The 12,629-nt window shown below is 42.6% G+C and overlaps 2 protein-coding genes across 2 annotated transcripts; one reads left to right on the top strand and one right to left on the bottom strand.

Annotated features, from left to right (window-relative positions):
• The first annotated feature begins 774 nt into the window (after nucleotides 1-774).
• On the top strand, nucleotides 775-3,483 carry rmc1 (regulator of MON1-CCZ1). The gene is made up of 2 exons (XM_080431978.1): nucleotides 775-1,969; nucleotides 2,353-3,483. Exons 1-2 carry the CDS (start codon nucleotides 896-898, stop codon nucleotides 3,250-3,252), a joined length of 1,974 nt encoding a protein of 657 aa, XP_080288104.1. The 5' UTR covers nucleotides 775-895; the 3' UTR covers nucleotides 3,253-3,483.
• Nucleotides 3,484-5,536: 2,053 nt separating this feature from the next.
• On the bottom strand, nucleotides 5,537-11,357 carry pex11g (peroxisomal biogenesis factor 11 gamma). The gene is made up of 6 exons (XM_080431979.1): nucleotides 11,168-11,357; nucleotides 10,643-10,933; nucleotides 8,768-8,959; nucleotides 8,127-8,305; nucleotides 7,619-7,687; nucleotides 5,537-6,677 (listed from the first exon to the last, which is right to left on the bottom strand). The coding sequence occupies exons 2-6, from the start codon at nucleotides 10,703-10,705 to the stop codon at nucleotides 6,428-6,430; spliced, it is 753 nt and encodes a 250-aa protein (XP_080288105.1). The 5' UTR covers nucleotides 10,706-10,933; nucleotides 11,168-11,357; the 3' UTR covers nucleotides 5,537-6,427.
• Nucleotides 11,358-12,629: the final 1,272 nt, after the last annotated feature.

Here is a 12,629-nt window from a genome sequence, read left to right as displayed (position 1 = left end):
TATATATATATATTGAAAATAGCCAACCTACAAGCTTACGGCGCGTCTTCATTGGTTAACAAGTCGCTTATAATAAGCAGACATGGCAACACTGTTTGATCCGGTTTAAGGCCCGCCCTTCCGCAGCTGATAATTCACACATAGACAAGTGCGCAACGTTTCCGTATCCGCTCTAGACCGGATCAGCAAGCAGCTTGCATAGCAACTGGATCCCAACCAGTCTACCATTATATCAATTGACCAAAAACAACACAGGATCAAATAAACACACTCAAACCCAGAGTACCACCAAGGCTCGTGAAAAAAAGTAATAAGTTACTTTTTGAAAAAAAGTAAAGGTAATAATATTACTCAAAACGTGAAAGTAATTAGTTACGTTACTAGTTACTGGGAAAAAGTAATAATATTACTTTAAGTTACATATTACTTTAGTTACTTTCCAACACTGCCTGGTGCCCACCTCTTCAGGTGCCCATTCGTCCAGGTGCCCAGTTATCTCCACCCCTATAAGTGCCCTATGTATTTGTCCACGTACCCCCATCTGAAAATATTTTGTGCCAAGGTCTCTCTCCCATATTAAGATTTGTGTTGTTAAAATGTTTAGAAAATATTCCACATTTTGTCACATTTTCGAAAATCTTTGAAAATAGCATAGTCACTCAGTCGCTTCTTTTGGTCTTGTTTTCATAGGCCCGGTTGCTTGTTTCTCTCTCAAAATATGGCAACACTCAGGAGGAACAGTGTGACAGTCATGTGATGTGACTTTCATTCCAGGAAGCGGTCGGCGAAGAGAAGATACGGAGCCAGTTTGTTGCTGTTTTGTTTGTTTTAATCAAAACAAACTATTTAAAAACACATTCATTATCCTTATTAATTAGTAGTTAATGAGGGCAGTATGAGTGGGGAACATTATTTATCGTTGTGTGAGAACCCAGTGCAGTTTGAGAACGCCTCCGGGGTCAACAATGTGTTCTTCGATGAAGCCAACAAACAAGTGTTTGCAGTGCGGTCAGGAGGGGCTACGGGTGTGGTGGTGAAGGGTCCTGAAGACAAGAGCTCTGTGGCCTTCAGGATGGACGACAAAGGAGAGGTGAAGTGCATCAAGTTCTCCATAGGCAACAAGATCCTGGCCGTACAGAGGACGTCCAAGTCTGTCGATTTCATCAACTTCGTCCCAGACTATCCTCACATCGAGTTCTCTCAGGAGTGTAAGACGAAGAACGCCAGCGTGCTGGGCTTCTGCTGGACCAGCTGGAACGAGATAGTCTTCGTCACGGACCAGGGCATCGAGTTCTACCAGGTGTACCCGGACAAGCGCAGCGCCAAGCTGCTGAAGAGTCAGAGCATCAACGTGAACTGGTACCAGTACTGTCCCGACACCTCTGTCATCCTGCTGTCCTCCACCGTCCAGGGCAACGTGCTGCAGCCCTTTGCCTTCAAGAACGGCGCCATGTCCAAGATGTCAAAGTTCGAGATCGAACTTCCCGTCGTTCCCAAGCCCGCCAAACTGAGTCTGTCCGAGAGAGACATCGCTATGGCGACCATTTACGGTCAGTTGTACGTGATGTACCTGAAGCATCACTGCAGGTCGGCCAACAGTCCCAGCGCTGAAGTCGTCCTGTACCACCTGCCCAGGGAGGGAACATGCAAGAAGAGTCACGTGTTGACGTTGAACACGACAGGGAAGTTTGCTCTGAACGTTGTCGACAACCTGGTGGTGGTCCATCATCAGAGTTCACAGACCTCTCTCATATTTGACATCAGGTTGAGGGATCCAGACTCTGCCGTCAACACACACCAACCTGTCCTCCCTGCCGGCTCCATACAGCCTTACACTATGTGCGTGACGGGCCCAGCGGTAGCAGCGGTGCAGCCTCCGGTACCGTGTGAACTGTACTCTTCGTCCTGGAGCGTGTTCCAACCTGACATCATCATCAGCGCTAGTGAAGGTTACCTGTGGTATCTCCAGGTAGGGCTGTCGTGACGATAATCATTATTATCGTTTATCGTGATAAAAAAACGCTCATAATAATCGTATTACAGAGATTTTGATCTATCGTGACATTGTCCTCCGTCATACAATAGGATTAGTTCGCTTTTGAGCGTACTAAATGCGCTCTTCTTTAACTCTACACAAATCGATTCGCCAAATATAGCAGATCTACCGTTAGATAGATCTATCGTTGCAACGCGTTGTGAGCTTGTAGATCTGCTCTTTTTGGCAAACATTCCCCCCAGAATAGGGATGTTGGGGATTCAAGTGGTTAACAAAAGTAGCATATTTTGATTAGTGCGATATTGTTAATGTAATCGTGACATGTAATTTTCATATCGTCCCATCCCTATCTCCAGGTGAAGTTGGCTCCTACGGTAGGCCTCCTGCAGGACAAAGGCAAGTTGATGGACTTCCTGCTACGCAGACGAGACTGTAAGATGGTCATCCTGTCTGTCTGCTCCCAGATATTGGATAGGTCTTCGGAAAGCAGCAGTCTACCAGTCGTAGCCACAGTGTTTGACAAGCTAAACCAGGTATACAAGGAATACCTGGAGGCCGAGCACACTTACTCTGTGGCGATGGAGGCGGGTTCGAGTCGGGGGAGCGCGGCCAATCAGAAGCGTCCGGTCAGAACGCAGGCCGTCGTCGACCAATCGGACATGTACACACACGTCCTATCGTCTTTCACTGAGGGGAAGGGCGTGTGCCACAAGTTCATCATCGCCGTGTTGATGGAATACATCCGATCTCTCAACCAGTTCCAGATCACTGTTCAGCATTACCTGTACGAGCTGGTGATAAAGACCCTGGTTCAACACAACCTGTTCTACATGTTGCATCAGTTCCTGCAATACCACGTGCTGAGCGACTCCAAACCTCTAGCCTGCTTACTGTTGTCCCTGGAGAGTACCTACCCTCCCGCTCACCAGCTGTCACTGGACATGCTGAAGCGTTTGTCCACGGCCAACGACGAGATCGTAGAGGTTCTGTTGTCCAAGCAGCAGGTTCTGGGAGCGCTGCGCTTCATCCGGAGCGTCGGCAGCCACGACAACGTGTCGGCCAGGAAGTTCTTGGACGCGGCGCGTCAAACCGCAAACGACATGTTGTTTTATACAGTGTTCAGGTCCTTCCAACAACGGAACCACAGGCTGAGAGGGAACCCTGCCTTTAACCCCGGGGAACATTGTGAGGAGCATGTGGTTTATTTCAAGCAGCTGTTTGGAGAGCAAGCTTTGATGAAAGCTGCTACCGTCTGACTGACACACACACACACACACACACTTACTGAACTAATACGAAATAAATAAATAAATTAAGGATGTTGGATACAGACAGAATAAACTATTTCTGCAATGTGGCCCGCATATTTCATGTTTTCTATTTTAGTGACTGAAGACTAATACACTAATATTTTATGACTATTACTGTTATTTGGATTAGATAACGGTATGACAATATGCATCTCTGATTAAACCAAGTATCCTGGATCCATAACTCCATGTCTGGCATTTGTTACAAACATAACCGCTTCAAAATCGGTTGAAAATTCAGGGAGTTATGATTTGAATAGTGGAGAGACATCCTGCTTCAGTGGACATACATGGACTCGTATGCATTAGATTAGAACATTGGTTCTCAAATGAGGTCGGGACCCCCAGGGGGGTCCCCACATGATTTTGGGGGGACCCCAGATGATTAGCTTAATATGCAACATTGTTTTCTCACTCGACAGTAAACAAACCAACATACAGTATAAGTGTATACAGGGTATCTGCATGACCTAAAGTGACAATTTAAGGACTTTTAAGACCTTTTTAATACCTATAAAAGGAATTATACAAATACAAAATGGCTACAAACAAACAATACAACAAATATTTTGTTGCCAAATATTACCTATGAAAGAGCAAAATATAATTATTTTGGGGGGTCACAGCCTGAAAAGTTTGGGAACCACTGCATTAGAAGGCTCGGCTCCCTCTTCCTAATATGGCGGCCGCAGTGACATGAACTGCAGCGGCCAATGACACATCTACCTTTCTATATCTATGTCTGCATACAGGTTTTCAGGACCACATTGGCAAAATGTGGTTTATTACACTTTATGTGTACATCCTGGGTTGAAGTTATATTGTGTTGAAACTTGTATGTTTTGAATCAAATCAAATCTGCCAAGACCAAACAAGATTAATTAATATGTAAAATGTTCTACAATATAATCATCTATGATCTACAATACAATAAAATCTACTTTTGACAGTTCATGCAGTACCCGTTTCAGAAAGAAAACCAAACAATGTGTTGCCCCAAGACCCATAGAGAGAGAGTTACGACACGCTTCGATCTCGCCGCAAAGCGGGCCGCTGTGGGCTATAGTTCCAAACATTGGAACTTCCTCATTGAGAAAGAACGGGCATTTCAGCATTCCATTCTTACAATGAGTCAAAGATAGTGTCGTCACTCTCTTATTAGATCACGCCGGTTGCCTCCAGGGTCAAGGTGGTATTGGCCATATTAATTTAGCTACATTAGTAGATGATGGCATCCTCTTCACCAATGTTTGCCCGGTATGTTTACAGAAGGGGGTCTAGGTCATTGGTTCTCAACCTGTGGGGCTGCGAGGATATTGCAAGTGGGCCACCAAATAATTGTCAAAACACTTAAGATTCTAATATGACATTACATAAAAATATGTAATAACAATTTATTGGTATTCTTTAAAACCTTGAAAAATTGTTCCTTAATAGGAGCTTAAAGTATACTAAATTAGTTCCATTGATCCAAGCCGGAACACAATCCATTGATCATTAAAATAAACATGCTCTGACAATGCACACGGCCCACCCATCTGACCACTTAACACGGCTGCTGGGTTAAGTGGTCAGATGGGTGGGCTGCAAAGGCTTTGCGAATGCTGTGAGCTTTTCAAGTGCACCCTGATTTAAAAAAAGGTTGAGAACCACTAGTCTAGATAGTCACCGTGGTTTCAAGGGATACAGGTTCACTCCAGTGGGGACCTCAACGTTAAATTGCCATTTTTTTCCCCCATAAAACGTAAAAACATTAAAGAATAAGTGTATGCTTTGGAAAATGGTCGGAAATAATGTACACATGATTTTAACATGCACTTGAAGCGCCAATGAAGTGTGCATGTGTCAGCCTACACAGTAAAATACTCCTTTGGTGTAAGCAAGTCACACTCAATGAAATGTCGAAAGGAAAGCAAGATTTTAATTGTTTTATTTTAAAAATAGAATCATGTTATTAATTTTGTGGGATGTTTTACAATATAATTACGATACAATACATTTTATTTTTGGCAGTTCATGCAGCACCTGAAAAAAATCACAATACTTCTCCAAAAGAGATATTCCACCACGCCTCAAGCCGAAATCAGGCTGATCCGGTGAGTCTCAGGAGCGGACACGTATAACTGAATAAAGAAGGCGCTGGACAACTCGGACGATTGGAGCCTTTTTATTTAGATTTTGATTATCAAAATAAAAAGGCTCCAATCGTCCGAGTTGCTCCAGCGCCTTCTTTCTCCAAAAGAGTATTTGCATAAAAAATAAGATTGCTAGATTGCTTGACTATGACTGCTATGGAGGGCAATGATCTTTAATACTGTATTATTAATATGGAGAAAACCAACTAACTTAATTTGATTCCCCCCTCGGGGATGAATGAAGTACCTACTGTACCTACCTAATAAGGATTAATGTGACATTTAAATCACAGTCTGTCTGGAGTGTATAACAAAAGTTTACCTGAACGTAGCATGAGTTTTTTAAATATTATTATTTAATTGTCATTTTGGAAAGATTAAAGCAGTGGTTCAATGACACCCATAACTCTGGGATTGTACAAATGGAACCAAATTCCATTTGTAAATTAAGTGTTACAGACCTATAAGGGTCCATTTGGAATTCCCTCAAGGGTCCCTGGACCCCACTTTGAGAACCACTGGCTTATAGTAACACAACCAAACCCTAGCCCAAAATAGGGATCGATTATATATTCTTTTATATAAATGATTAAATCGATTGGTTCGATTAACTGTTGCATGCCTACACACATGCACAGCATGTTTTATTATATGATCTAAAGACTAATAGATCCTCTTCACACCAAGACAGCCTTCCTGTCAAATGGTTTTAACATCCTCCTGCTGTATTCACATACTTTATGAAACCTACATACAAACTATTTCATCATTTTAAGGCTTCTGGTTGCGTGTTCCACCAAACAATCTATCTCTATGTAATTAGACATTTCTGCATACATTATTGAGGTGATTATGCCAGTACACACTAAACTGATCCGTTTATAAGTCTGAGGTCTCAATGAATATTGTTTGATATTCAAATAACACACTGGCATAGAGTGTTAGCTGACTAGAATCTAAAACATCACTAGTCGGCTACGTCTAATCTATGCACTGCTACTGCTGCTACTGCTGCTGCTGCTGCTGCTGCTGCTGTCATTCATCTGGATCAAGCCAATCAGAGACGAGACGGTGCCCATCAGGCCCACCATCCAAACGGGAAACCGTCCCGCCCACAGGAAGCCGGGCGGCATCCAATGGACGGCGTTGCTGAGGTCGGCCATGCTGCTGATGACACTGAGGACCTCCCTTCTCATCTGTCCATGGAGCTGAGAGCGGCTCGCTGCACTGGCCTCACTGTGGAGACCAGAGGTACACATCTTATCAGTGTGTCTCAAGTTCATTCATCCTGAAGCCTACATCATCAATCACACGTTATAACCCATTCGTTACTACTAGGTAGATCTTTAACCACACTTAACCCATTCAAACCGGGAACGCATCTGTGTCATTTTTAGATTTTAACCACTTTAACGATTACTTTATACTTTGGCTATTCAAAAATAGCAGATATACAAGCTAGATCTGCTATTTTCGAAAAATCGTGAACATTTGTGACAAATCTTTGAATGTATACAATTATTTTTAAAGTGAACATTTTCCACTAAAAAGGTTTTGCTTCTGGGGGTCCCTGGAACTAAATATTTTGAGATAGGGGTCCAAGGCCAAATACATATAATGTTGGGGGTCCTTGACATGTAAAGGTTTTGAGCACCACTGATATTGCAACATACGTTTTTCAGAAAACTGATTTAGAAGACATTTGTAGAATCGGCTATTTTCAGCCAAGAGATTTGATGTTGAGGGAAATACTAGTATAGAGCCCTGGGAGTCCCCGGCAACTACGTACAGCATATAGGGTTTAAGTGAGTAAATACAGTATACACTACAGCTCATGACCCACATGGAATCCACAATATTCTGGGTAAAAAGAATCTACAGCAAAGGCAATGGGGAGTCATTCGCACATTCCCCCCTTCTTTTACTGTTCCCACATTAGATGACAGTTATGAATACCGTATGTAATGCTCGTGCGAGAGGTATCTAAGCACACAAGACTAGACAATACAGGATATTACATGATATACAGTAATGTACAAGATGGTAGATTGTAATGTACGGACATGCTGGTGGATTTAGGTGATGGGTTTCCATGACAAGTGGAAAAGGAGCTCTGATGTTGCCACAATGTACAGAAACAGCATGTCAGTGATGTGAAAGGACACACAGTACAGTACCTGCTGTGAGCTCTGTCTGTCTCACATCTCTTCAGCCTCTTCCTCAGCTTCATGACAACCCTGACTGACCTGGAGAGAAGGAAAAACCTTTTCATCGTTTGCTCCACATTCCCAACCTGTGGGGTGGAAATTGCACCAAGAACCCAAAGGTCGGGGGCTGTTCTTAGTTTTCTTTGTAAAATGTGGGCCTGTAAAGCCCTTTAAGACTTTAACAGTGGCTAAGAGCCAACGCTATACAAATGAAGTTGAGCTGAGTTGAGTTTTCTGTCCTCTAAATCTAAATCCCTGATGTCAGTAACAAGACCAAGTACACTGTTATTCCAGCAGGACTCGACGACTAGTTGTGTTCATAACCACTTAAGCCCTATTTTGTACTTTGGCTATTCAAAAATAGCGATCTACAACCTCAGCCTTGTAGATCTGCTATTTTTGAAACATTTTGCTAAATCTAGGAGAACTTTTAGAAATGTTGTGAGCCCAGGGCTTAAGGAGTCGACCTGAGCCTTACCTAAGGATTCCCAGCAGCAGGGAGGTTCCCCACAGCACAGTGCTGAGCAGCCACCACTTGTCAGACTTGGTTTTGATGAGCTCTGCGTCTGCGGCCCAGGCCATGTGTTCACAGGGATAGTACAACTGATCGGCCACGTTGTTCAGCACTGAGATCCACCGCACGCCGCAGTCCTCCTCCTAGGAACAAAACCAGAAAGTAAAAATATGAACTCCACGTTACAGCTTAGACTGGGAGTGTTAAAAAACACATTTTTGGTCATGGGCCATACGGGGGCAAAATGCGACATCATGTGGACCGGACCTGTTATGCATGTAAAACAGTGGTTCCCAACCTTTTCTGGAGCAGGGCACACTTGAAAAACCTGAAAATGCACACGGCCCGCCCATCTGACCACTTAACACGGCAGCCAAACGGCTGCCGTGTTAAGTGGTCAGATGGGTGGGACGCATGCATTTTATTTAATGATCAATCAATCAATTGTGTTCCGGCTTGGATCAATGAATCTAATATAGTATACTTTTAAGTTCCTATCTATTTTCGGTGCACGACACTACGCGCAACAACTAAATCACCCTTTGTTGAGCTTACCCCTGCACCCAGATTGTAGCTGTGTGAGTGGGTCAACATGAAGAACTCACCCTTGCACCCAGTCCGTAGCTGTGGGAGTAGGCCAACATGGAGAAGTCGTCAAAGAGGCGGAGCACCGTCCTGCAGTGGCTGAGCTGAGCGGACAGCAGCAGCAGGCTGTTACCCAGCTGAGACGAGTTCTTCTCCGTCCCCCGCGACAGAACCCCACCGACCAGCTGGGACCCATAACACACTGTTCTGATCTAGATGCCCCCGTTCCACAGACACCAGCAGGAAGAATAAGACAAATACACGCATTATTGGAATATATAAGAACTCTCACATGAAGGTTCAAGTTGGTCTTTATTAGGCACCGACGTGAAAATTCTATCGAGGCCCATACTATCTCTCAAGACAGATTCAGAGGTCCGCAGCTGAATCGGTCGTCAACTACCATTACAACGTGTAGAGTTTGTTGTTAGTAGGAATGAAAACACAGACGCACCACCGGAAGAGGAGGGCTGAAGTCGAGTGAACGGAACGACATCCGGTCTCTACGCGGGAACGTGGGCGGTGCCCCCAGAGGCAAATTCAAAGAAAGAAAAAAACGATGGGTTCCCAGATTGGGCCCACACTGATGTTAAAAATAGCAATTTTAGCGATGGCCGATACTATACCGATATATGTTCATTTTGTTTTTGTTATTTATTCACCCTTAGTGCCAGGGAAACAAATCCATATTTTTTATAAAAAGTATTAACTGTTCCAAATGTGCAGCTTGGTAGGCTGCAAATAACCAGCACACCAACATAGCCACCATAATATCGATGCCTAATATCGATGCTCCACAGACATTGTCACTATTAGTAAGAGTAATTGAAATATATATACATAATTCATTTTAAAAGCAAACATGTATACACAACAAGAGAACTATTTTGTCCCATTGTCCTAGTGCTTAAGGCGCTTGAAGGTGCTGTACTCCCAGGTTCAACACCTTACGTAAACACATTGTGAGCATGCAGATGCTGTAAAGTGACCAGTGTCCTTGGCCTTTGTTCCTTACACAGGCTTGCAGGGTTGTTATGTTGTCTTGTTATGTATTTATGTATTTCTATTGCTGCAAAAAAAATGGAACCACAACCATTTTTTTCTACTCTTGAATCTTGAGGTGACACTTACTGTAGAAGACAAGTGTCTTGATCTACAGTAGATGATTTGTTTCTGACTAGGAACAGCAAATATTCCTATTCAGAATAACAAAGTGTTTATCTACTAATATTTTACACTAGCCTACTGATCAATTATAATGATTATAATGCGTTAAAAGTTAGGTACTTACTAAAAGATATAAAAGTGTCAGTAGCAGTGAGCAGTATTCTTTTATTATTTAACCTTACTGAAACCAAGGTCTCTTTATAGTTTAGGACCTGGCTAAGATATGTATGCACTTAATTTAGGAGAGAATATCTCAACTGTTCTTGGCTAATATGACCCCAGGGAACAACTTAGGAACTGTGACTAATTCTCTATCCGGGACGAAATACCAGAAAAGGTTGTTCCCTGGGGTCATATTAGCCAAGAACAGTTGAGATATTCTCTCCTAAATTAAGTGCATACATATCTTAGCCAGGTCCTCTACTATTAACCGAGACCCATGCTTACATAGTCAAATCAATTAACACGATCAGAATATATTGTACTTAGTTGACTGGGGTCCCCTAGCTCTGGTCCATAGCGTGAGTTTCTAACTGTACCAGAGCTAGGGGTCCCTGGCTGCTCCTTCTTTCCCTCCACGTCACCAAATCTCTTAGCCAAAAATAGCAAATCTACAAGGCGACGCGTTGTGAGCTTGTAGATCTGCAATTTTCTCCGAATTGTTCGCCCCCCAGAATATGGACGCTACAGATATTATGTTTAAGAATTATATAATGATAAATACTCACAATTTTATCTCTTCCTCTATACGATTCCAGCACACTGACCAGAGCCTCCAGTGACTCCTGCATGTCTGATGGACAGATGTCCTACCAGATGTCACAGTCTGAAGGACAAGATGTCCTACTGGATGATGTCACAGTCTGATGGACAGATGTCACAGAGGTCGCAGGACAGTAGAGAGGTCCTACTGCACAATGTGAGATTGCTCAGGTCTTCTGACTCAGGTCTTCTTACTCAAAAATAATAGTCACTGAGCCTCCACAGTTGTAAACCCTACTCTCTGGAACGTCCTCACCCTTGCAAAAAGAAAAACTCCTTTAAAAAGCTGCTAAAACTCACATTTTACATTTCACATGAATCTTGTAATGTTTTATCTGTGTTGTATTTATTATTACTGTGACTGTCTTGTTATTGTCACGTTTTAACTTCCCATTTCAGTTACTTTTTTTGTTGTTATGACTTCATTCTTCATACAGCACCTTTATTCATTTGTAACACATGTTTCGCAAAGGTCTTAAACTTTACCATACCTTATGTCTCAGGCTGCAACAGGACAGCTGTCACAATTGATCTCTAGATAGATCTATCTCTGCATGAAAATGTACAGGTCTCAGTTTCCCAACGAGAAAATAAAAGCATGATAAAGATCCAATAAAAGCAAGTTCATGAATGCCAGTGACAACATAACGTCTCCGTGAATCCAAACACACAACAACACACACAACAACACACACAACACTGATCCATTACTCTACAGCTGGACTTTGTAACAGGAAGTACTATTCAGACGGTAGTAGTCAATCCCCGACAAGATGCGGGAGATTCATTAATACATTCAACATACTGTACATTAATACATAAAAGATAAAAGGCTGATATTTCATGAGTTTTTATGTGAAACAAGTGTTTCAAATGGTCAGCCTACGTATTTAGCTGAATTGTTCTAAATGAATGAACACAATGTCTGGGTATGTGGAATATCCTGCAATGTTTGACATGTGTGCCATTGTGATCAAACTATGGTCCAGTTTTACTGTGTTTATACATTTGTTCTTTCCTGTACTTCTTTGATGTTATAAGACCAGATCCACCAGAACACACACACACACACACACACACACACACACACACACACACACACACACACACTTGAATTCTTTTATTTGGATCTGCACAAAAAGCGCAATACATGATAGATCCAAACATTGATCAGAAGAAGGTCACATTATACGGGCAAACCAGATACAACTGCTGCACATGCTTAACACACAGAGGAAAAAAGATAACGAATTGATGACATACTATATACAGAAATTCAACAGTTGTGGGTTTTTTTTTGTTTTTTTTTTGCCACTCAAGGGTAAATGAAACATTGCCTTCTCCAGATAGACAGACTGCCCATAATAGCTGAGACAGAACAGTATTTAGCCAACTTTTTTGCATTTGTCTTTTGCAATCCTCCTAATTGCATGCCACGGAGCACAAGTTTGTGGACGTGGCCCAGACTCCCAAACACAAGGACAATAAGTTGACAGTTATATCCCAAGGCCATAATACGTTCCACCAAAGTCTGACACACACACACACACACACACACACACACACACACACACACACACACACACACACACAGATATATTGAGTGATCTGGTATCTTGGTCTATTTGACATGCCCAGGCAAAATGCATTTGCTTATGTATACTGTCCTTTACTGTTGAGCACCAAACCCTTTCACGTTTGAGAAACATGCAAATGTATTTGTATATTATTCCAAATTAGCCAAGACATGGCATGCACATACTTGAGCTTGTAGATCTGCTATTTTAGCCTAGGATATTTAGTGTAGAGTTAAAACAGGAGGGGGCCCAGTATAGCGCCCTGGAGGACTCCGATCCATAGGGTTTAACAGTGGTTAACACTTAGGATTTGTCGAGGACAGGGCATGAACTTGATCTAAAATGTACAGTAATTCCAATGTTGACTTATTGTCTG

The sequence above is a fragment of the Gymnoscopelus braueri genome, assembly GCF_963280865.1.
Source record: "Gymnoscopelus braueri genome assembly, chromosome: 6".
Taxonomy (NCBI): Eukaryota; Metazoa; Chordata; class Actinopteri; order Myctophiformes; family Myctophidae; genus Gymnoscopelus; species Gymnoscopelus braueri.
The sequence above is the reverse complement of the archived record's forward strand: the minus strand, read 5'-3'. Positions and strand labels throughout refer to the sequence as shown.